General features: G+C 57.0%; 2 protein-coding genes across 4 annotated transcripts in view; both read left to right on the forward strand.

The window, feature by feature from the left end:
• Positions 1-878: 878 nt before the first annotated feature.
• PTPN9 (protein tyrosine phosphatase non-receptor type 9) lies at positions 879-12,063 on the forward strand. Its single transcript, XM_064389713.1, has 13 exons — positions 879-1,824; positions 5,404-5,547; positions 5,972-6,061; positions 6,157-6,281; positions 6,878-6,983; positions 7,615-7,725; positions 7,948-8,276; positions 8,671-8,764; positions 8,866-8,935; positions 9,456-9,534; positions 9,789-9,939; positions 10,031-10,238; positions 10,509-12,063. The coding sequence occupies exons 1-13, from the start codon at positions 1,792-1,794 to the stop codon at positions 10,733-10,735; spliced, it is 1,767 nt and encodes a 588-aa protein (XP_064245783.1). The 5' UTR covers positions 879-1,791; the 3' UTR covers positions 10,736-12,063.
• A 2,812-nt stretch (positions 12,064-14,875) lies between these two features.
• Positions 14,876-23,941, forward strand: part of SIN3A (SIN3 transcription regulator family member A) — a 33,702-nt gene continuing 24,636 nt past the window's right edge. Inside the window, exons 1-2 of one of the 3 annotated variants that reach the window (XM_064389712.1) lie at positions 14,876-14,902; positions 23,591-23,811. In XM_064389712.1, coding sequence (XP_064245782.1) covers positions 23,623-23,811 — 189 coding nt within the window. In that variant the 5' untranslated portion in view covers positions 14,876-14,902; positions 23,591-23,622. Of the gene's footprint in view, positions 14,903-16,002; positions 16,192-19,416; positions 19,553-23,590; positions 23,812-23,941 lie in introns of those variants that run through there. The other 2 variants (XM_064389710.1, XM_064389711.1) reach the window with 2 other exon arrangements.

Consider the following 23,941-nt stretch of genomic DNA (forward strand, 5'->3'; position numbering starts at 1 on the left):
TGACAGCAGCAGGCAGCAGGAACTGGCCTGGCTGTGGGAGGGGGCTGCCCTCCGCTCCCCTCCCCCGGCAGGGAAGTGGCACCCTGGCCCCGCAGTGTCTCTTTCAAACAGCTGATTAAGTTACTGGTTTCAGTATTATTATTTTAACATATGAAGCAGCTGATCCAGGGAGAGAGGATGAGCACCTGGACTGCCTTAATGTCCCCATCCCTCGAAGGTTCCCACCTTCAGCCTCCCTGGCTGGCAGACGTCTGCAGGGAGAGCGCTGAGTGGGGTACCACATCCAGCCTCCTGTCAGCACAGTTTTCCTTCCATCAGGCAATTAAACCCGGAGGTGGGCATCTGGATGGAAGATTTGTGCATCCCTTAGGGCACAGAAAGCTGCAGCTCAGGTTACTGCCCTCCAGCAGCCTTCCAAGGTCCTCCAGGAGGGAAGGAGAGGAAATACGGCCGAAGAGGGGCTGTGCGCCCTGATGGAGGAGAGCAAGAGGGAAGCGACTGCAGCTTCCCGCCGGCTCCAGATGATGCCTCATAGTTTCCCTTTTAAAAGCACGAGCTGGGCTGGAGGAATAAATATTTGCGTTACAATTCCTGTTGGGAACGAAAGGCTGTTTTTGGAGGGAGGGTGTCAAACGGAAGTCGCAGGGGCCAGCACAGTTTGGTGCTGTGACTATTCTGTTTGCTGGGTGCGATCCCACTCCCAGCTGGAACAGGCAGCAGCTCCGCTGGAGGGGTCACCCCATCGGGGGCTGAAATTTGGCCTGGGGCAGGAGAGCTGAGCGGGCAGCTCGGCGAGGAGACGTGGCCTGGAGCACTCATCCAGCCGGGGCTCTCAGCCCCTTCCCTCTGCCCTACTTCCATTTTCTCCCAGTTAGGTGCACAGGCTCCGGCTGTAGGCACGCTGCCAGCACAGTGCTCCTCGGCTGAACAAAATGTCCCCTTGTCCCAGGGCCTGGCTTTTTGGAGCGACCGCTGCTGTGCTTCCCGGGATCCCCGCTCTTTCCCGGAGGAGCTTCGGGACTCTCCATCCAGGCGCTGACACCTGCGCTCGGCTGGGAAATGCAATTTAGGGACCGTAGAGGAGGGAGTGGAAAGAGACGCCTGGAAACCCCGGACTCCTGCTCGTGGGGGGAAGGCTGGAATCCCGGCAAGGGAGAAAGCTGTGCCGGGAATTTTATCCAGTAACAGCACGGGAGGATGCGGCTGCCGGGAATTTTATCCAGCATCAGCGAAGGGAGGAGGATGCTGCCACCATTTTAGCGGCGGCGCTCCCGCCCGCCGCGGCCGGAACCGGGGCTGGGGAAGCCGCCGCGGAGCCGGGGGGCACCGGGCCCCTCCGGCCCCATCCCGGCTGCTGTCCCCCCCGCCGGGGAGGGCTTCCTGTCCCCCGCCCGCCCTGCGGGGTCGGCGGAGCCGCGGGGAGGAGGGACCGGGGGCTGCGGGCGCTTCCTGCCGCCGCCCCCGCCGGGGCAGAGCGGAGCGGGGCGGGGGCTCGGCTCGGCCCGGCCCAGCCGAGCGCCGCTCCCGGGCCGAGACAAACTTCCCGGGGGGCTCACACCAACACACGCACACGCACACATAGATATTTAATTTCTCTTTTTCCCCCCCCGCATTTTATTTTAATTTTCTCGGCACTTTCGGCGGGGCCCCTGGGGCGGAGCCGCCCTCGCCGCCGGGAGGGGCCGGTGCCCGCAGCGCCGGGGATGGGCTCCGCCGGGGCGTCCTCCGCCTAGACCAGCCCGGCTCGGCTCGGCTCGGCTCGGCCCGGCCCGGCCCGGCCCGGCGCGCAGCATGGCCGCGGAGCTCAGCGCCGAGGAGGAGCAGGTAGGTCCCGCCGGGCTCCTCTTCCCCGGGTCGGGCTGGGCAGGACGCCGGGGGTTCCTTCCCCACACCGCTCCTTTCCCATCGTTATTTGGCTAGTCCCGGTTGCCAGGCTGGTTTTTTCCCCAGCCAGCCGATTCTCCCGATGGGAAACCCCCCCACCCCCCCGCAGCCCCCCATCCGTGCAGCCGCCAAACCCGCAGCCTCCCAACCCACGCAGCACCCACCCCACAACCCCCATCCACGCCACCCCCCAACCCTCCCGTTCCCCGGAGCCCTCGCAAGGCCCGTGCCGTGGGTGCTGGGGCGTGGGTCCCGCGTTCCCCGAGCAGCGTGGCCCCGCTGGCAGCCTGCCTGCGTGGGGACGGTGCGGGGATGGTGCGGGGGATGGTGCGTGGGGATGGACCCGTGTGCACGCGCTTCCCACGCCCCAGGCCTCCCGTGACGTCCCGGCTTCCTCCGCCGGCCTTGCGTCACCGCGGGAGGATGTTGCTGGGCTCGGGGAACGGGGCCCTGGAGCCGGCCGGGCAGCCTCGGGTGGCCGGAGCGATCCCTGCCTGTCCCCTCTTTTGTCCTCGTCCCCACGCGTGGCCACCCGCGGCCGCTGGGCTTCCCTGTGGATGGGGATGTGGAGCCGGGATCCCTCTGCCCCCTCGGGCTGTCACATTGGCCACGTTGGTGGCTCTGGGGACTGCAGAGCTAAGGCAAAAAGGTCCTGTTTTCTGTCCAAAATGGTCGGTTTTCCCGTTGGTTGGCTGGTTGGTTTTCTCCTTTAAAAATCCTTCGTTTCTACAGGGAGGTTTAGGAGGGCTGGGATGGAGATGCCGAGTTCTCAAAACCTCCATGGAAGAGCCCCTCCTGCAGCCTGCGCTGGTGCTCAGCAAATGCAGAGCTACCAGGTTCTTTCCTCCTGGGAGCAGCACTGCTCTCTCCAGGGTGATAAAATCCCAAGGAATGGGGAGTGTCCTTGGAGTGTCCAAGGAGGGAGTGCCCTCTGTCCCCACAGGTGCCTGAGATAAGTGTTTCTCCTGTGTCATGGAGGGGGCAAAGCTTCCAGGAATAGGGGTTTTGGAGATCCTGCACCAGCAGGGAAGGCTGGTTTGCAGAGGGAGCAGCATCCCAGGAGAGGGATCTGAGATGTTTGGTTTGTTCGGGAATATTGGATGGAGAAGGTGAAGAGAAGTTTGCGTGAACGGCTCCAGGTTTGGGTCATCAGCTTGGTGTGGGGAAGGCTGCCTTTCGTGCCGCCCTCGGTGGCTTGGAAGCCAAAATAAGGGAAGTTTCCTTCTTTTTGTGGGTAAGTGGTGGTTTGGGCTGGAACATGCCCTTCTTGCCATCCCTTCATCCTTCTTGGGACCATCAAGATTTCCTCCACTCTCCCCTGTTACTGACAGCAAGCCAGGGGGAAATTCACCCTTCCCAGGCCAGTCTCGGGACATCTCTTCTACTGGCCCTCTGCAGTTCCCTCCCTAGCCTATCCCCAAGGAGCCAAACCAATTTTCCTTGAAGGTTTTCAGCCCAGCTGCAATTTTCACAGATTTGTCCCCCACTTCCCCACACTGAAGCAGGGGGCAGGTTTGCTGCCTTGGGGAGGAGGGCTGGGAGAACCCCTGGATTCCAGCGGCAGTGGCTTTGTCACCACCCTGCTCCGGCGCAGCGGGGACATGGATGACGCCAGCACTCCAAAGACCAGCATTGTTCCAAACACCCAGCCACGGACAATTTCACTCCCAGTGCTGCAGAAACTTCTTGCTGCAGCTCTGGGTCACAGGCTTTGTTTTTGGCACGTGGAGCGATCCCTGCTCCGCTGGGATTGACAAGTGTGTAAATCCTTTTGGGACTGGGGCTAGGACGGATGATGAGACCCAGTGGAGCGCACGAAGGGGGCAGAGCTGTGGCTGGCATTGATGCTCAACTCTGTAACGCCTGGCTCCCTGCTGTTGAATGGCAGCACTGGTAAGTGTGGAATTTGGTTTTGTTCCCAGGGAAAGCTGGAATTCATGGCTGAACTGCCCTGCAAAGATAGTGCTTGTTCTTGTGCATCTTCCCCTTGCAAAAAGCCCATCATCCCTCGAGGCAGCTGCTGGAAATGGGATTGTGTGAAGTGTGGCGGGTTAGATGTTGAGGAGGCAGACCTGAACCACAGGTTGCATCCTCTCCTCTTGCCATCATGCCCTTTGGGTCCCTCTTCCCATCATCTGGGGACTCCCTTCCCGTCACCTTGGGGTATCATTGCAGCTCAGGCTGCAGTGTTGGCTCCAATCTTTGTCTGGGGGAAGTGGAAATTGTACCTGGCGCTCACTCCCATACCTTGACCATCCTGCACGTGCTGGGGGAGGATCTTCTTCACTGTTATTTTGGGTTTGCATCTGCAGCCCTGGATTTTGAGCGACTGGGTGCCTTGGGGAATGCCCTGGCAAAGTGGAGGTGTGCCCAGGATATATGGGATAGGATGTGTTTGCAGATAGAATATCCTGTGTGCGTGGATGTGTTCTGTGTTAAGGCTGAAGATGGTTCCTGTATTGCCCCATTTATTTTCCTGTGGTGCTCGCCTGGCTGCTTTGTGTGACTCTGGGACCAAGTTAGGGAGCTCCTGGCTGCAGAGTGTGAGAGCCAGACCCCTGGGATGAGCCGGGCTCCTTTGGCCCATCCCATGAGAGGGGCGCGCTGTCCCTGCCGAGCCTCGCGCCGCCGATAAACCCCGGCCCTTCACTTCCTCCTGTCGGAAGTCATTAACACCGACAAGCTTTTCTGGCTCAATAGCTCCCAGTAACTCTGAATAGTTCCCAGTAACTCTGTGCCTGACATCCTACACCGCCCCTGCCTCCCTCCCGAGCCAGCCTTCAGCACTCCCCTCCCTCCTCCACCTCCTTGCTCATCATCCTCCACTCTGGGGAGCTTGGAAGCTGTTTTATTTGGTGTATGCCTGGGTGGAAGCAAGGCATTTTGGTGTCTCCCTCTGTGCTGCCTGCATCCTTTGAGCAGGATGTGGTGGAAGACTGGGCTGTACTGCCCCATCTCCCTTGGGGCTCCTGTGTGGGACAGGGGATCAATCCACGGCAGAAGGCAAAGCTGCGTCCTAGGACCCTCCTGGTGTTCCATGTGTGTGTGAAACTGGTGTTGCTGGGTGAGCTGGTCCATGTCCTGTAGCAGGTCGAAGTGCCAGCCCTCCATGTTCACTGCCTGTATTCCCACAGCTGAGTTCACCACCCCATGGTGGAGCTGCAGCCCCAGGCGGCCACTGCCAGCTGATGGGGCTGTGCTGGGGATGCTGTGTCTGAATGGGAGTTTGTTGCCTGTAAAATCCTCCTTTTGCTCCCCCTCTCCTTTCCACAAGTGTCCCCCAGCCTCCAGGCCATTTTTCCCACCCCTTGCTCCCTTTGTCCTGTGGCATTTCTGCCGTCTCCATCGCCACTGCCCTTACCCCTTTTGTCGTGGAGCTGTCTGCTCCATCCCAAGAAGCTGCTGGGTCTGGTGAGGATTGTAGCTCCAACAATGACCAGGCATACTCCTGGGGCACTCCTCCTCCTCCTCCTCCTCCTCTCACCCTGTCTCATCGCATGCCCCTGATCTCTCCCACAGGCAACCAAGCAGTTCCTGGAGGAGATCAACAAGTGGACAGGCCAGTACAATGTGTCCCCGCTCTCCTGGAATGTGGCTGTCAAGTTCCTCATGGCCCGCAAGTTTGACGTCCTGCGGGCCATCGAGCTCTTCCACTCCTACAGGGTGAGTGAGAGGGGCCAGAACCCCCCATCTGGGGGCTTCCTGCTCTGCAGGAGAGCCCTGCTCCCTAGGACCACGCTCCCCCTTCTCCTTTTTCTCTCTCACAAGTTTTTATCCGGCTGGAAAATCCTTTTTCAGCCAAGGCGGGTTGCCATGGAGATCCCAATCCCTTCCCCTCCTCTGGGAGCAGCTCATGGGGTGCCCTCCTGGCTGGTGTGTGCTGCCCACAGAGCATTTCCCTGTATATTAAGGATATAGATCCATGCATGTCTTTTCCAACCTGGAGCTGCAGAGCTGCTCCTGTTACTGGGGGCTTGCTGGAAGATGATCCCATGGAGCAGAGGTTCCCTGGGACAGCTGGGTGCCCCGTGGGGCAGAGCTGGGCCGTGCCCCCTGTGCCCCCTGTGACTGCCCTCGGTGCCCGCAGGAGACGCGGCTGAAGGAGGGGATTGTGAAGCTGAAGCCGCACGAGGAGCCGCTGCGCTCGGAGCTGCTCAGCGGGAAGTTCACCATTCTGGTAGGTGGGGGTCCCCCAGGGGTTGCCCCAGCTGGGTGGCTGATCCCAGCCCTGCTCTGTGGGGGTGCTGGAGCCTGACCCCCTTTCCTCGGCAGAGCGTGCGGGACCCCTCGGGAGCCTCCATCGCCCTGTTCACAGCCAAGCTGCACCACCCCAGCAAGAGCGTGCAGCACGTGGTGCTCCAGGCACTCTTCTACCTGCTGGACCGAGCTGTGGAGAGGTGAGCCTGCCTCTGCAGGGGTCCTCTGTCTCACACTGGAGGGTCCCCGGGGAGCACGTTCCCTCCCAGGGAGATCACTGCTCCCCATGGCTTGAAATTCCCTGGTTTGAACTGCAGCCAGTCCTCCTTATGGAGTTGTTCAGCAGAGGAGCAAAATCCCCCAAGCCCTGAACCAGGCTCTTTGCAGCCTTGCCCTGTCCACACCCTGGGTTCAGTTTAGTAAAGTCCTGGATTCCTGCAGGCCCTGGCTGGGGAGGAGGCAGCCCCACCATCAGCCAGACGTAATGCGAGCCCTGCCAAAAATATAAACCCAGCACATTCCCCTGCCATTTATCCTGCTGGGCTCTTTCTGTTTTTGACCTTACCCATCACGGGTGATGATGCTGGAGCAGCTTAAGGCACGAGTCAGGCTTAAATGAGGGTTGTAGGAAGAGATGGTGAAGCAGCTGGGAAGTGCAGAAGCAAGGTTTGGGTCTGTGAGTCCTTCTGGAAGCGTGGGAAGGGATTTTTGGGGGTCAGTGTGGGGCAGAGCTGCTGGTGCAGGAGCCAGGTGGTTGCATGTTGTGGGGTTGACGTTGTCCTTTTCCTCCTCTCAGCTTTGAGACGCAAAGGAACGGGCTGGTGTTCATCTACGACATGGCAGGGTCACAGTACACCAACTTCGAGCTGGACCTCAGCAAGAAGATCCTCAACCTGCTCAAGGTGGTGCCTGGGGGTTAACTGATGTCTGTGTGGGCCACTCGCTCACCAAGAACCTAAAGTCCTGTGGTTTTGGCATCAATTTGCACCCCAGACCACGCTGACCACATCTCGGCCGAGGAGCACCAGCTGCAGCCCCGCAGGACCTGGGGAAGGCACTGGGAGCTTGCCAGGCTGGACCCGGCGGTGGCTGCGGTGTGGCGCGGGCGGGAGGGATCAGCTGTCCCCGGGCTGGATTCCTCTCACAGCTGCTGGCAGCACTTTTGGGAAAACAGATGCAAATTATTTTTTAATCGTGCTGGCATTTGGTGCCTCCTCCCTTCTCCGGAAAAAAAAAAGCAATAAGAGTAAATACTGGCCGGGGTGTGTTCTTTGCATAATCCCGGTTCCCAGTCTTCACCTCTCCCCGTGGAGCCAAACCCTCTGCTTACCTAATTCCAAGGAAGCAATTTGGTTCCTTATCAACACGGATAAGAGTTGATAAGGAACCAAAGAACAAGCAAGGCTGTGAGCGTGCGAGGCACACTTCAGATGTGGCATTGCCATCATGGGGTCCCTTTGCTGGTTGTCACCTCTGCTGGGATATGTCCCCTGCCACAGCAGACTGCATCTGACCCCCTCCTCATGCCCACAGGGTGCCTTCCCAGCTCGGCTCAAGAAGGTTTTCATCGTGGGAGCACCCATGTGGTTCCGCGTGCCCTACTCCATCATCAGCCTGCTGCTGAAGGAGAAGCTGCGGGAGCGGGTGAGTGGGGACCCTCCTGGCACAGGACCCTCAGTGGGCAGGGCTGAGGTTGCTTTACCTTCATGCCAGGGTGGTGGAAGCAGCCATTCAGCTGCTTGTGCCGTTCAGCCCCCTCTGCTGGAAGCTGCCGAGCACCAGACCTTTGGCATCCCTGTTGCCATCCCCAGGGAATCCTCTCCAACCTTCTTGGAGTCACCCCTGCCTTTCCCCTTCCTCTCACAGGTGCAGATGGTGAAGATGTCGGAGCTGAAGGATCACCTGCCCCGGGAGTGCCTCCCTGAGTACCTCGGAGGGTCCCTCAAACTGGATCCTCTGAGCTGGAATTGCCGGTTCCTGCCCCAGCAGAACGGGCACCCCGACCCCCTGGACGAGCTCATCCTGGTGCCGCTGGCGGCCCCCAAAGATAACGGCTCCGTCCACGTCCCCGGGCCCAAGTCTGTCACCCTCCAGGAGCTGCTGGATCATGTCAGCCACAAGCAGAAACGTGGCATCTATGAGGAGTACGAAGACATTCGGCGCAGGAGCCCGGCCGGCACTTTCGTCTGCTCTTTGTGAGTTGTTGGTAGGGAGCCAGGTGCCCCTCTCACCCCAAAAAGCTCTGTGCCCCCTCACCCCACGCTTCTGCTGCTGGATGGGGGTCCACTGGCCTCTTCATGGTGTGGTGCTTTGGGTTAGCAACTCAGAACCGTGGCCTAGGGATGGTGTGAGCCCCCTTTGTGAGTCCTGCAGCCTCTGGGATAAGGGGGAGCTGCAGAGGACAGCAGGGACCAGGATCTGGCCGGGACTCTGCTTCCCGAGGCTTTGGCCAGGTGATGGCAGCAGAGCCCAGGCTACGGGCCCCAGAGGCTTGCACAGGGGGAGGGATGCTGCCTTTGCCTTGCCTGGAATACATTCCCTGGAATACACCAGGAATAGATCCCTGCCTCCCTCTCCCCTGCCTCCCAGGGCACCCTACAACCAGGACAAGAACCGGTACGGGGACGTGCCCTGCCTGGACCAAACCCGTGTCAAGCTGGCGAAGCCGTACAGCCGCCCAGAGGTGAGCCAGCCCAGGAGGGAAGCCCACAGTCCTGTGGGAAGCTGGCACAGCTGTCCCAGGGTTCTGGAGGCCTTATCTCACCCATGCTTTTCTCCCTGCAGCTGACTGACTACATCAACGCGAGCTTCATGGATGGCTACAAGCAGAGGAATGCGTACATTGGCACTCAGGGTATGGCTGAGCCAACAAGGGGTTGTTCTGCTCCTGATGCACCCATGGGTTTCACCTCTGCCCAGTGTCAGCCCCTGGCCATGGGAAACATCCCAGGAGCTGGGCGCTGCCCAGCAGGTCCCCCTTCTCCCAGGGTGTATTTACTCCTCCCTGCATGTATTTATTCCCCTCTCAGTTTCCAGTTAGTGGACTGAAGTTTTTGCTGGAAGAAAGCAAGGGGATCCATCTTCATCCATGATAGCAGCCCTCTCCCTCTCCCTGCCCCTATCCCAGCTCTGGATTTGCCTCATCTGCCCAAGGCTGAGCAGAGAGGCGGGATCAGCGCTGAGCCACAGGGACATGGTGCTGAGGGTGGCATCAGTGACAGCTCCAGGCTGTGTTGTGGATCCACACCTGGGTCAGCCCTTACAGGAAGGGGCTGTGGTTCCCTGTGGGGGTCATGGGGGGCTGCTGGATGCAGCTGGGCAAGGGGTTGCCCAGATCCATGAGATTTTGGGCTGATGTGTGGGTGTCCCTGCAGGGCCTCTGGAAAACACCTACGGTGACTTCTGGCGCATGGTGTGGGAGCAGAACGTCCTGGTGATTGTGATGACAACCCGGTGAGCGCTCGTGGAGGGACACAGCCCTCTTTTTCTGTGCCAAATGGGCAGTTTTGGTGTGGGATAAGCAGCGCTGGGCTCGGTGCAGTGATCCTGCAGCAGTGGTGCCAGCCAGAGCCCCACAGAGGTGGGACACTGGGTCAAGGACAGACTGGTCCCTACGGGATCCCCAAAGAACCAAGGCTGGGTGGCATGGGAGATGTCTCAGGCAGGGCAAGGAGGACATTACCAGCTTGTCATTGTCATGCTCCCAGGCTGGAGGAAGGAGGCAGGAGGAAGTGCGGCCAGTACTGGCCCCTGGAAAAGGACTTCCAGGTGTGCTTTGGGGCCCTGACCATCACCAACCTGGGCGTAGAGAACCTCAACCATTACAAGAAAACCATCCTGGAGATCCACAGCTCAGAGGTGCGTGGGCACAGCTGCCTGTTGGGGGAGTGGCATGGGGGCACCAGGGGTCAGAGGAGGAAAGAGGGTCTAAACCCACTGCTTTCCCCAGACCAGGGAGCGGCGGTTGGTGTCCCACTTCCAGTACCTGAGCTGGCCAGATTATGGCGTCCCCTCTTCCGCTGCCACTCTCATTGACTTTTTGGGGGCCGTGAAGCAGCAGCAGAGAGTGGCTGTCAGCTCCCTGGGACCTCGCTTCAAGGGTCACCCCGGGGGACCCCCAGTCGTGGTGCACTGCAGCGCTGGCATTGGCAGGACAGGTAATGGCTGTGGGGGAGGTTTGGAGATGCTGGGGTGACAAGTCCAGCTTCCCTGGGGCATTTCCATCCTGGGGAGGGACCCACAGTGTGTTTGCAAGCTGGTTGACCTGAGACACATGTCCTCAGGACTTCCCACAACCATCAGACCTGGGAGAATCCCCAGATGCCCTTAGGAGATCAGTGGGGGGCTGAGCACCAGCACTCCGGTTCTCACAAGGGGCGGTGATGGTGCCATTTGGTGTCTGATGCCGTGCCCATCGCCGTCCCTAGGTACCTTCTGCGCGCTGGACATCTGCCTGTCACAGCTGCAGGACGTGGGCACGCTCAACATCTACCAGACGGTGCTGCGCATGCGGACCCAGCGCGCCTTCAGCATCCAGACCCCCGAGCAGTATTACTTCTGCTACACCGCCATCCTCGAGCACGCCCAGCGCGAGGGCCTGCTGCTCACCAACCACAGCCGGGCCGCCCAGGACAAGAGCTCGCCGGGGCACTGAGAGCCTGCGCCTCCCGCCGACGCCGCTGCCCGTCCTCGGGGGCTGCCCGCGCCGCCTCGGGGCACGCCGGGACTCGGCAGAGCCGTGGGGGCGGCGGTGCTGGAGCACCTCGGCTCTCAGCACTGCTGTGGAACTGTGCCTTATTCAACCCAAACGGTGGCTGCCACTTTGCCGGCACAGGAAGGGGCTCTCGCTCCTGCCCGTCGTGTTTCGGTTGGGTTTGGATGGTTGGGGAGGTGGTTTGTCTTCTCTTTGAGTTGTTGGGTTTTTTAATTTTCGGGTTTTTTTGTTGTTGTTGGGACCACCTAAGATGTACCTAGAGAGGGGCTTTGCAAAGTCCTAGGAAATGTATTCCCAGTCCTGGGGCTGAGGAAGAGGCACGTGCTTCGGTCTCGCCTGACGCTCCATCTGTGTGTGTGTATGTATGTGTGTATATAATATACCCCCGCTGTGACCCCCGGCTATTATATAGATACATATATACAACCGCCCCTTTAGCAGCTCCCAGGGGTCCCCGCTGTCCTGCCACCTCACTGCTGTGATCTCTGGAGCGGTGAGTTCAGTCCTGGCTCTGTCTTGTCTTCCCCCTTCCCCTTACTTCCCCTCATGGGCAGCGTTGGGACCCAGTACCCACTCCTGTGCCCATCCCACTGGAGGCACAGGATACTTGATGGTGTCCCCCCTGTTTCTTTGTCTCATCCTCCCCATGGAGAGAGGTAGCAGCTGTGCTCCTGGGAGGATCTGGAGGACTGGGTTGTCCAGGGGTGCTGAGCTCGCCGGCATCGCGTGCCCTTGGGTGCCGCCGAGGGAGTCACTAGGTACGAGGTGACGGGGCCGTGGGGACCGACCGGCTCTCCAGGTTGCCCGGCTTTCCCAAGCTGCCGCTGGGAACCCGCAGGCCCAGCCCTGCCTTGAGTCATGGGCTGGGAAAGCGCTGAGCAAGAGGAAACCCCAAACCCTGGAGAGGCAACGAGCCTCTGCCCCGGCCCCCGCCACTGCCTGGGCCTCCCCAACTTTATACTGTAATAAGCTCTTTGAATGTGTATATTCTTATTTTTTTATAATCTTGGGGGAGGGGGGCACAGGGTTTAGGAGGTTTTCTTTTGGGTTTTTTTTTGTGTTTGGTTTTTGGTTTTGGTTTGTGTTTTTTTTTGTTTGGGTTTTTTTTTTTTTTTTTGTATTTAACATTAACTTGATCCAAGCCAGAGCCAGAAGTATTTGTAAATGTTCCTATTTTGCTCTCAGAGAAACCTTTTTGTTGTTACTTTTTTGGGAGTTGTTTTGTTTTTATTTGTATTGATATATAAATATACCACCAGTGACCAGTCCTCTTTGCTGTCGTGGGGGCATTGGGCAGGACAGGAGGGAATTCAGGGCTTTGCACAGGCTGTGATCTCTAAAAACCAGCTGGCCCCATTGAGGAGCACAGGGCTGTGTTTAAAACCAGCTGGCCCCATCCCTGGCTGCACGTGGACTTTGAGGAGCACAGGGCTGTGTTTAGGGCTTCTTCTGGCCTGGGTGAGGCTGAGACAGAGATAACCAGGCTGCAGGAAGCTTTCCTGGGCAGGCAGGATAGCATCAGGAGGGAAGACAGCACAGTGAGCTGGTGTAGCCAGGGGGGACATGACCCACCCTGCTCCAAGCTGCTGCCTCTTTTCCCAGGGCCTTGACATCCTCAGGACATCAGTCTCCTGTCTGGCCATGGTATCTGCCTGCTGCTGCCTTTTGCTGCAGGATTTGGGGGTGCAGGCATCGCCTCTGTGCTTCTGGATCCCCTCTGGGCAGGCAAGTAGGGCACAAAAATTAGGGGGAACTCCTGGGCTGTCAGGCAGCCCCAGTGCCTTCAGGTGCAAGTGATGCCAGTCCCAGAGCAGCAGCTGCAGCCTGAGGCTCAGGGACAAGGGAATAAAAAAAGGCAGCTTGTGCAAATGAAGCCCTGGAGCCAGTGAGAGAGCTCGTGCCCCAGAGCAGGGCAGCTGGTGGGTGTGAAGAGCAGCACCTGTGTTTGTTCAGCTGGAGCCTAAAAAAGTGAGGAATGCCAGTGTCTTTCTAGGACTAGCACTGGGAGAAGCTTTCCCCTGTGCTCTGGGGGTGGACTGGGTGGCTGTGCCAAACCAAGGTCAGACACAAGCACTGGAAGGCTGGAAAAGAACCAGAGGCAGCAGGGAATCCGTCTGGAAGGGCTGCACGTCCCAGTGTGTGAGAGGTCGGTGTTGGGAGCACCCCTGGAGCTGTGCACATCCTGCCTCTGAGTGCTTCTGGTTCAGGGCAGTGTCCCATCCTTCCAGGTACCGTTTTCCACCCAGCTGTGTCCTGGAGCAGCATCAGCCCAGGCAGTGTGATCTGCTCCTCTGGCTCAGGCTGCCCCAGAGTTTCCCTCCAGGCACCCACTGCAGCGTGGATCCTCGAAGAGCTCTCATCCTCTGAAGGAAGGCTCCTGGGGCCCTGCCTCCTCACTGCCAAACTTTTTCACCCAGCTGGGCTTTCTTCTCGGCACACGTGCAGGAGGGGAGTGTTTGCAGTTTGTTGTTAATCCTGTGCTGTCAGCAGCAGCTCTCCGTGGCTCAGCGGGGCTTTTGGCAAAGCGTTGGGTCCAGATCCGAAAGCTGCAGGTGATGCCAAGTGTCCCACGTGGCCCCACGAATGTGCCCAGCCCGTGTCTCTTCCCCTGGCTGTGAAATCCCAACCAAGCCCGCTCTGTGCACACGGAAAAGGTGGTTGTGCCTTCTAGCTCAATCCCACGGGATGTGGGCACAGAGAACCAAAACGTTTCCAAGACTCGTGTGCTGGGTATCTGATAGGAATAACCAGAGGAGAGGGAGGGAGATAATCAACTCTGGCTGTGAATGGGAACAGCTCGGATATGCTGCTCCCTTCGAGGAGAGATGAAGAGCCCATCTGTGCTGGAGGCGGAGGAAAAGGTTGTAAACCTTTTCCATGGGAAAACAACCCAAACACTCACCCTCCCTTACTATTTCCAGGGCTGCGTTTCTTCTCAAAGCCAGCATTTTCAGTCCTCTTGCACAACATGATGTTTTGTTCCATCCATTCCCTCTGTGCCAGCAGGTCATGCTCAGCAGCAGAAACAAGGATTTCTCTGGAAATGGTCACCTCACGCAGACAGCCAAAAGTTACTGGAAAGAAAAACTTTGTATTGTTTGGAGAGTGGTGGGAAAAACGGGCTGTTGAGTACAAGCAGCCTGATGCCTGGAGGATCTCCCCTTCCCTGGAGTGGCCCAGAGATGGGGATCACCCACCACAAAAAGTAACAGCGCAGGCAATTCCAAGAACAAAATCCAGAGTTCTGCTGGAGTTTGGAAACGGGGATTTAAAGGCATTGCGGGGCAATCCTAAAGCGGCGCTGCCATCGCTGTGCCCACCTCTCTCATTTGGCTTTCTTGGCTGCGTGCACGCCGCCTCGCTAATGACGATTTCTTTAGTGCTTGTAATTTTGCGCCCTGGGAGTTTGGAAAGAGCCTAGCTCCGGAGCGCTTCGTTTCCCAGCCCTTCTGCTTCCTCGTCTCCGGTTTCCAAGGCTCAGGCTCGATCTCCAGCGGCACCGCAGGCTCAAACCCCCGTGTCGGGAGCCCTTCCAGGGGTTAAACCGAGCTGCAGCTCCCAGAGCTCCTCTGCTTGTCCCGGCACCACCCCGCTGCCTGCTCCGGCAGCGCTCTGCCGGTCTGAGAAAGGGAAGAACAGCTGGGAAGAAAAAAAAAAAAAACAAAAAAAAAAAACCAAAAACCACAACTAGGAGATTTGGACCTTCTTTGAGTGAGGGAGCTTGAAATACACATTTAACTAGAAGTGTGGAGCATGTGTGTTTGTGTTTCACCCTTTTCCGAGCACGCTCCAGACGAGCGCTCACGGGCGGCCAGGCCTGGCTCCTGCAGCCGCTGTCTGGGGAGCCCGGCAACCCCCTCCACAACTTTCCAAAGGGAGGGAAGCACGATGACTGAAGGCATCAACCCCCACCTCCATCTCGCGTTCCAGCGGAGGGGACCGCCGGCCGGCCCGGCTCCGTGCGCCGGGAGGCCTTCCCCTCACAGCCCCCTCGCTCAGCCCCCCCCGGGCCGTGGGCGGCGCGGCCGTGACGAGCGGCACCGCGGGGCCAATCCGCCCCGGGGGGAGTTCCCCCTCCATTCAGGGCTGCTCGCCTGCGCGCTGAGGGTATGTAACAGCTGCTTCCCCCACACGCACTTTCCCAGTTTCGCCGCCCTTCGCGGGAATCGCTTCCCCAGGGCCGCGCGGGCGGGCGGGAACCTGAGGGAGAAGAGCGGGGCGGGGGGGGCAGGAGGGGAGAGGAGCGCGCGCGCGCTCCGGATCCCGCCGGCGGGAAGCGCGCGACGGGCGGGGGGGGGGGGGGGGGAAAGCGAGTGACTGAGTGTGTGCGCGCGGGGGGGGGCATTGCCGCGGCGGCCACGCCCCCTTCCTGGCACGCCATTGGCCGCGGCAGCCGAGGGCGCCGCCCCCCGCGGCGCGCACCGCCCACTCTCGCCCCCCCCCCCCCCCCCGCTGGGTGCGTGCGTGCGTGAGTGTGAGCGAGCGCGGGAGCGAGCGTGCGTGTGTGTGTGTGTGTGTGCGCGCCGTGCGCCCCCCGCCCGCACGTGCAACCCGCCCGCCCCACGTGCGGCGCCGCCATCCCGGAAGTGAAGGGGTCGGGGACAAAAGGCAGCGCCGCGCCGCCCCCCGGGCCCCGCCGCCAAGCCCCCACCTCCCGCCGCCGACCTGGCCGGCGGCGGGGCGCGGGGCTGGGGGGAGGACGGCGGGGGCAGCCGCTGGCGCGGGCCGCGGCCGCGATGTAAACATTCCACAAAAGGGCTCCCCAGAGAGGGGGGCGTGGCCTCGCCGCTGGCGGGCGGGGCCAATTCGCCGCGTGGGTGGGCTTCTCGTCGTGACGGCGGCGCGGCCCCGCTCGCCAATTGGCCGGCGCTTTGGCGTCGCAGCCAATAGGACGGCGGGAAAGGCGGGACGGGGGCGGGGCGCGGTGCTTATACGGACATTTTTCTTCGGCGGTCGCTCCCCCCCTCCTCTCCTCCCTCCCTTCCTCTCCACATCCCCTTCCTGGGGGCCGCGGCCAATAGGGGAGGGCCTGGTGGGCGGGGCCAGCGCTCCTATTGGCCGAGGGAGTGACGGGCGCGCGTCCCAGCCAACGGGGGCTCGGGGCTCCCCCCCTGCGCGAGGAGGGGCGGGATTTCCCGGGGAACAGAGAAGCGGGCAGCGCTCCGCCGCGGCGGCCGACAGACGGTTACTCCATCTTACCCCCCCCGCCGAGCCCCCCGCCCCCGCCGGGCGCCCGGCGCCACCCCCGCCCGCCCCCCCCCCTCCGGGAGGAGGGGCGCGGGGACCCCCCCGTTCCCACTGCGCCGGGGACAGCCCGCCCCCGCCGCCCGCCCGGGAGGTGCCCGCCACCCCCGGAGCCTGAGGGAGACCCGGCCGCTGCCAGGAGCCGCTTCGAGGTAAGGAAGAGCGGCGCGGCGGGGCCGGGAGGCCGCCGGGCCCGGGGCCGGCCCCCTCCGGCGATCCGTAGGGGGCGGGGCCCGGCGCCGGTGCGGCGGCGGCGGCGCGGGGTTGGGGGGGCCGGTCGGTGCCCGCGGTCCCCGGGGAGCCCCGGCCCGCGCGGGCGGCCGCGCGTCCTCCCGCCCCGCCCCGCCCCGCCGGGGTGTCCCGGCCCCGGCATGGCGGGAGCGGCGGGCGGAGCGTGCGGCGGCCGCTGGGCGCGCTGCGAGCCGGGCGCCGCCTCCTCCGCCCGCCCCTCCGCCCGCCCTCCGCCCGGTGCCGCTCCCGGGCTGCGGCGGGACCGCCCCCGGCAGCGCTCGCCCGCATTGCCCGGCCCCGGTACCGGCCGCGCCGCGCGCCGCAGCCGCCGCCCGCCCGCCCGGGGGGCGTTCCGGGAGCCGGGGGCGGCGCGGCGCTGCCGGTGCCGGCGGAGCTGCCGTGGGAGCGCGGAGCTGTGCCGGCGTGGCCGAGCGCGGCTCCGCTCTCCCGAAGGACCTGTTGGAGCAGGCGTGGACACCCCGAGCTCCTCGGGCACGCACTGATTGTCCTGCGATCTAATAGCGCCCGTGCTCCCCTGCTCTGAGCTCGGCACACGCTTACATTACTGTTTCACCCCTTTTCTAAATTCTTCAGGCTGTTGTACATCCATAGAAAATATTTCAATTCTTTTGTTTTTTTTTGATAGTAGGTAGTTCAGGTAGCTTTAAAAGCATGACTGTGCTTTGTGTCTGCCTAACTAAATCCTGGGTTTTTTGCCTCTTCCTGGCCTGGGTTCAGACCCAGTCTGAATTTTAACAGTCGTTATTTGTGTGAATAGCACGTGTGCTCAGATAGAAGTTACATCCCTGAGGAAACTTACTTATTTGGACCATTGAAATGGGGCAAAATTGGTTGTGTCAGCTCTATTTTAAACTAATTATCAGAGGCATCTCCATCTCTGCGTGGATTTTCAGTCTCCCACTCTGTCCAGAGGAATTTAAACCTGGTCTGTGTGTTAAAGTGTAGCTTAAGGCTGACAGAACACCTCATGTTTCTCTTTTAACTTGCCGCTTTTAGTTGTGCTAAAAGGTGCAGGCTCAGTAAACAAGTGGGAAATGCCCGACTTAATTCAGTGCAGCTGTATCTGCACTGGCCATTTTCCACTCCTAACTTGTAATTATTTTTAAAAATACGCTTTCAGAAAAGTAAACATTAGCTATATAGGATTAACTATATAGTGCAGTATTTTAAATTAAAATGGCGTTTTATTTTAATACACTAATTTTAAAGCATCTGTAAAACTTCCTTCATCACATAAAGTGCCTTGGCAGCCTGGTGTCAGCCTGGGGTGGATCCCCAAGCACAGAAAAAACCACTTTTTAGGGTCTTTTTTTTTTTTTTTTTTTTCCCCTGCTGAGGTGAAGTTAGCAGTTTTTCACATGGGTGCGCTCTTTGCAAAAGGAAATCGTGCTTTCTCCCCCCCAAAGTATTTTAACCTCATCCCTCCCACCTTCTGCTGCTGGTGAAGACACATGGTCTCAGCATGAATTAGTTTGAGATGCTGCAACGTGGTCGTTCACCCAAAAAAATAGCACTGATTTGCTCAAGTTTGGGGAAGGTCTGGCAGCTTCGGGCTGCTTTTGTGAGCGGTGTGGGGAAGGGGGATGCTCTCCCCCTGGCCCCAGCCCGGATTGCCAGGGGAGCCCTCTGCTCAGGCTCCTGGCACGTGTGGGTCCTGGGGCTGGGAGCATCGTGTTGGAATTGGCAGGCGGATCATTTACGTTTCCAGGATTTATGAATCGTTTTCTGTCCAGATTGCTGTTCTGGACTTCTCCAGCATTGGAAAGCTTTTATGGCTGTTGGAGCTGGAGCAGAAAGAGCCCCGTAATAGCTGTCACTTCAGCCTGGGCTGTGCTTTTGGGACCATGCTACTTTTTCCAGCCTCGCCGAGGTATTTTCTTTTTTCATTTGGTTAAATCACAGGATTCTGATCATTCTCTGTGTGCATGGGGTAGGTGCACTCAGTGAACAGGGCAGAATAATGCTCTAAGCTCTGTAGAGCCTGTTATGGGTCCTGTCTGCAGTGGGGTTTGGCACCTGGGCCACTTTTTGGCAAAGCAGGGATCAGTGCCTCACCAACTTGTTCCCATCTGGACGAGTGGGGTTTTTTTGTGTCCCATCTGCCTCTTGGTGAGTGCTGGCACGATGTCACCCTGCAGAAAACTCTCCCAACTGCTCCCAAAGCTTCAGGTCGTGCTTTTCCAGCACCTTTTTCTAAGGATGTTTCTCATTTCGTTTTGGAAGGACGCTCTGCTCCTAGATGTGCCTTTCTGTAGCATGGCCAAGGGGTTATCCCTGTGCTGCAGGGCTGCGTGGCACCGTAAAAACAAAGTGTGGCAGTGACTGCTGAACAAGCTGGGTCATGTTCTGGAAGTCGTGTGGCTGGGTTAGCAGCACTGCTGGAACCTGAGCTGGCTCCTTTCAGCAGGCACTGCTGTGCACTCCTCTGTAATCCGTGTGGGATGTGTCCTGCAGGACATCCGTCACTGTTCCGGGAGCAGAGCTGACACTTACACTTGCTGCTCCCTGCTTTTGACTCCTCTCTCCCTTGAAAGAAAACCTTTTAAAAAGCCTTCACGTGTGTTAGGTCCTGTACAGACCCTGCAGTTTTTCAGAGGGATGAAAATCCTCTCCAGTGGATCTTTTACAGCTCCTTGGTGGAGGTGGTGTTTATCCACAGGTGTGCTGGGCTTCCAACAGGTGTGAGGCAGTGCACCTTCCCAATTTGCTTTCTTCCTAGTCTCTATTTTGCTTTTTCTTTTAACTTTACCAGCTGATCTCCAATGCCTGAAGACTCTGCTTATCTGGTGGGAAAACCTGCAATAGAATTAATGGAGATTTTTGGGATATTATGTGGTAAAATGCTGGGGAGCAGAGCTGCCACCAGAGAGGCGGTTTTGTGATGGAGAAGGAGAGCACCTGGGCTCTCTGTCCCATGGAGCAGTGAGCAGCCCTGCAATGCTCCTCCAAGTGACTCCAGCCTTGTCCCCTCTTTGTTCCTTCTCCTCCTGTGTCAGTGCTGCCACTCCTCTGCTTTCCTCAGTACCAGAGGGAAAGGGATGTGCTCCTCTTGCCCTTGTCTGTCCCACCAGCTCATGTGGGGCAGGTGGATGGGGAAACCCTCTGATGAAGCTGGTGAGGTAAAATTCCATAATTCTAGCATTCTTACTGAGATGCACATAGCTTTTCTTCATTTTTCCTTTTCTTTACCAGCTGAAGATCCTGTGTCTGTGTGTGTATCTGCCTGATGCATCCTACCTGTGGCACAGGGAAGATTTAGAGGTGTGTTCTCATGTAGCCCCCATTTCCTGCAAAAACTCCCTTTTAAATTACATTTAAAAATGTAAAAACTTAGGAAAAAAACCCCAATAGTCTTCATCCTCCCCTAGACAGAATGAAGTGTGCTCCTTTTAAGGAGTTAAAAGGGAGTTTGGGTAGAAATGCTGCTGAGGAAAGAGAATTAAATCCTTGAGTTGGTCTGCTCAGGTGGAGCTAAGATCTCCTTCATGCATCCTGTTAATGCTTTTAACAAAGGAAAGTACCTGAATTTTGTGACTTTCAGTCCCTGCTGCATTTTGAGGGCTTTTCAACCCTCAAATTAAGGTTACAGATGTTGCAGTTTGAATTGGGGCTCTCTAAATCTGCACTTCAAAGTCCATGAGGGGATGCCAGAGATGTGTGCTGCATTTCTGAGATGATGCATAAGCATAGTATTGTTTGTAATGTGGAGGGAAAACTCTCAGTACAAGTCTTTGATGTTGTGTGCTTATTCTCAAAATACCTTTCCCATAGCTGGGCTTTGCCATCATTAAGGAAAAATCAGTTGTTACTGGGGGTGGAAGTGGGTGGAATTGCCCCTTTGAGCAGCATGCTTTGGCTAAATCAGTTCAAAATGACATGTCTAGTCCTGGGTTTCATTTCATTGTTCCTTCCTCATCTTTTTGGTGAGCTGTAGGAGGGGAAGGACTTTCTGCAGGACAGATCTCTCCAGCTTTTGAACAGAGGAGATTGGTGGGAGATTCCAGGTCAAGATTAGCAGGACTTTAGTGAGGAAACAAATGCACTTTGGGACCATTCAGCATCATATCTCCTCCTGCAGCATGCAGACTGTTGTGGGGCTGGTCTGCTTTCCCCTCTCTCTGGTTTGGGTGGTGGATGCAGAGTTACCACCACTAGTCTCTGTCTAGGTACAGCAGAGCTTTGAGACCATCTCTCTGCTAGGATTAATAAAGCCTGTCAATTAGCAATCTCCATTAAGGGCTGGTTTGCTGTGAGATACTCTTACTCAGTGGGTTGCAGACCCTTGGTGGGAAGATGGACTGCTACTATTGACTATCACATACATATGTATATATATAAAATGCAGAATTTCACAGCTGAAGCAGCTCTGGTGTTTGGATAAAAGCAACGTCCAAGCTCAGTCGGTGAAGGTGAGGGGAATTCAGAGGGAAGATGAATGTACATGAGCTTTTAAGTTTTGTTTTACAAAAGTTTCAATATCAACCACACAGCAAACTAAATTTTTGGAAGATTGTACAATTGGCCTGCAAGAATTGAGAGCTTCAAAAAATGATGTTTGTGCTGCTGGTGTGTGTGTGGTGATGGATCCTTGGTGGTGTCATGATTCCTGTGGCCTCACAGGCCAAGAATTGTGGTGTCTTCATGGGGAAAAGTCTTCTCAGACAGCTTGAGGTGGCATTTTAATCCTCCTAAGGACACGTGAGTCTTCCAGCCATCTTCTGCCCTCAAACAGCCTCTGCTTCAGGGGCTGGTGAGCCCATCTGAGGGGTGAGTGTGGAGTGTTGCTCTGGGAAATGAGACCCAAGGGTGGGACACTGAGCAGCCACCACACCACGTGGATCTACAACAATATTGAAAGGATGAGGGGAGAGCAGCCTGGGAGGTCAGAGCAAGTGGCAGGGCTGGCTGAGGGAGCAGGGTTCAGAGCAGAAGGGTATCCAAGTAGGTGAGTAGGTTGTGAATAGCTGCCACCAAAGCTTTGCCCAGACTTTACTCATACACTCAGCCATTGTCATGCAAAATCCTGGCCAGCTCTGCCCGTGGGTGGATGGTGTGAGGCCAGATTTGCTCAGTTTAGTCCCAGCCTCATTAGCATAAAACTCTGGTTTTGTAAAGTGAAATGTGGTGTGTGCCTGAGAGAAGTAGCTCCATGTTAACCTTCCTGGCTCTTCATTTATCAGCAGACACCAGGTGAAAAGACAACCAGTGCAGGCACCATTAGAGAAGTGAGCTCCTGGAGTGTGTTCCTCTGCTGAGTGTGTGCTGGGGGTCAGGCTTACTTAGGGTTTGTAACTTGAAATTAAGATGCAGCTGATGAGCTTTCCCCTTTACTTTGAGCAAGGAGTTCTCCTCTGCTTCCTGTCTGTGACCTGCCAGGTGATTTGGGGAGCTCTTGAGAGGTTAAACTTGAAGAGTAACTTCAAAAATAAATTAAGTCATCTTCCTTGTTGTCCTACCCTCTCCAAGTGAAAGGAGGGACTAATAGGGAGAGTTTATATTGGGTACTGGGAAGAATTTTTTCCTTTTGAGGCTGGGGAAGCCCTGGCACAGGGTGCCCAGAGCAGCTGTGGCTGCCCCATCCCTGGAAGTGTCTGAGGCCAGGTTGGACAGGGCTTGGAGCATCCTGGGATAGTGGAAGGTGTCCTTGCCCATGGCAGGGAATGGAAGGAGGTGATCTTTAAGGTCCCTTCAAAAAAAAAAATTCCAAATCTTTTCCATGTTTTATGTCATGGAGAGGAAAACTTGCACCTTTGTCCTGCTGATTCCTGTTTCCATGTTTGATGTAAGGTATCAGTTAATGATCTTTGGGTTATTTGATTAATGACAGATTTAGACTGTGTAGAGCTGTCCTGACTTGGTAGATGGGGATTGGCTGCTGTACCATTATTTTGGGAGAACATCATTCCCTCTCATTTATGCATGTGCTTGCCTTAGCAATGAGTATGTCTTGGCTGCACTGAACTGAAAAGGTCTTGCTTGGGAGAGATCCTGAAGCAGAAGAGGATGGTTTCACTGTTTTCTGTCCTTCCAACATCTTAACAGGCTGCCTGTGCCTTTGATAAACAGCAGATAACATCTCAAGGATGGCAATAACTGTCAATGGATAGAAAACAACACTGGAATGTGCTTGCAGTAAAGAGTACTGGGATGACTAGTTCCATCCAACAGAGCCAGGAATTCATGGCTCCTTTTGGAGTGGGACAGTGGCAGAATGACCTGTTGGGTTTGAGGTGAAATCAAGTTGCAGAAAAGCAACTTGAGGTTGGGCAGGAGCATGAAAAAATACAGGGAAGTAAGTGAGGGAGCAGCTGATCTGTGCTCCCTGGCAGGCAGGCAGGAATCCAACTTCTGAGTGGGGCCAGGGTGCTGGCAGGACCACAGGTGTGCATGTGGGACCCAAAATACTCCTAGCATAGTAGATCTATGTCTTTCCCCAAAGTTACACATGAAGTGTGTTTAACACACATGTATTAAATGCTTTAGGGCTTTGTAAGTGACTTCAAACTCTGATTCTGCATCCTGCTTTTTCCCCATGTTTTAAAGCATCTCTCACAGCTGTCATCCTACCTGGACTGTCCAAGAGGGTTTTTTTTGTGTTGTCAGTATAAACAGTGTATATAAACAGTAGGTAACACATCCTTCCTTCCCCACTCTCTTGTGTTCAAACACTGCATTCACAAGCTCTGTGTCGCTCCAGGTCTGTGTGTTAACAACAACCTTTAGCATCTCTCACAGCTGTCATCCTACCTGGACTGTCCAAGAGGGGTTTTTCCTGTTGTCAGTATAAGCAGTGTGTAGGTAACACATTCTTCCTTCCCCAGTCTGTTGTATTCAAACACTGCATTCACAAGCTCTGCATCACTCCGGGTCTGTGTGTTAGCAACATCCTTTAGCATCTCTCACAGCTGTCATCCTACCTGGACTGTCCAAGAGGGGTTTTTTTGTGTTGTCAGTGTAAGCAGTGTGTAGGTAACACATCCTTCCCTTCCAGCCTGTTGTATTCAAACACTGCATTCACGAGCTCCACATTGCTCGGGGTCTGTGTGTTAGCAACATCCTTTAGGTGAGACTGAAGAAATCCTTAACTTCCAAGTTACTACAACAATAAGGCTGTACTTTTTGTGCTGAGATACGGTTGCATGTTTTGTGCTGAAAGCTAAATCTTTAATTCCACTTTCCTTTTGCAAGATACCAGCACCGAAATGGACAGAAACTCGCTGTGCCTGCTCGCGGTGCTCTGTGCGTCACCTGTGGCACAGGAGGATCAATTCCCCGTGCTAACCAGTGTGCTTTCCCCAGGTTTTGTGGTGCTTCCCGAGCATGAGTTCAGCATGAAGCGGCGATTGGATGAGCAGGAGTCACCCGTGTATGCGTCGCAGCAGAGACGTATCACCAGCAGCACCGAGGCTTTCCCGCACCAGCACCGCGTGCTCGCCCCGGCCCCGCCGGTCTATGAGGCGGTTTCCGAGACCATGCAGTCAGCCACGGGGATCCAGTACTCTGTAACTCCCAGCTACCAGGTGTGTGTGCTCAGCCTTTAGCTCCCTGGCCAGCCAGCACCCTGTTGTGGCACCGTAAAGTTCTGTATTTTACACTTTTGTTTTGGTAACCGGGGTTTTCCTTTAAAAATCGGACCGTGTACGTCTCATT

The sequence above is a fragment of the Passer domesticus genome, chromosome 14 (genome assembly GCF_036417665.1).
Source record: "Passer domesticus isolate bPasDom1 chromosome 14, bPasDom1.hap1, whole genome shotgun sequence".
NCBI lineage: Eukaryota > Metazoa > Chordata > Aves > Passeriformes > Passeridae > Passer > Passer domesticus.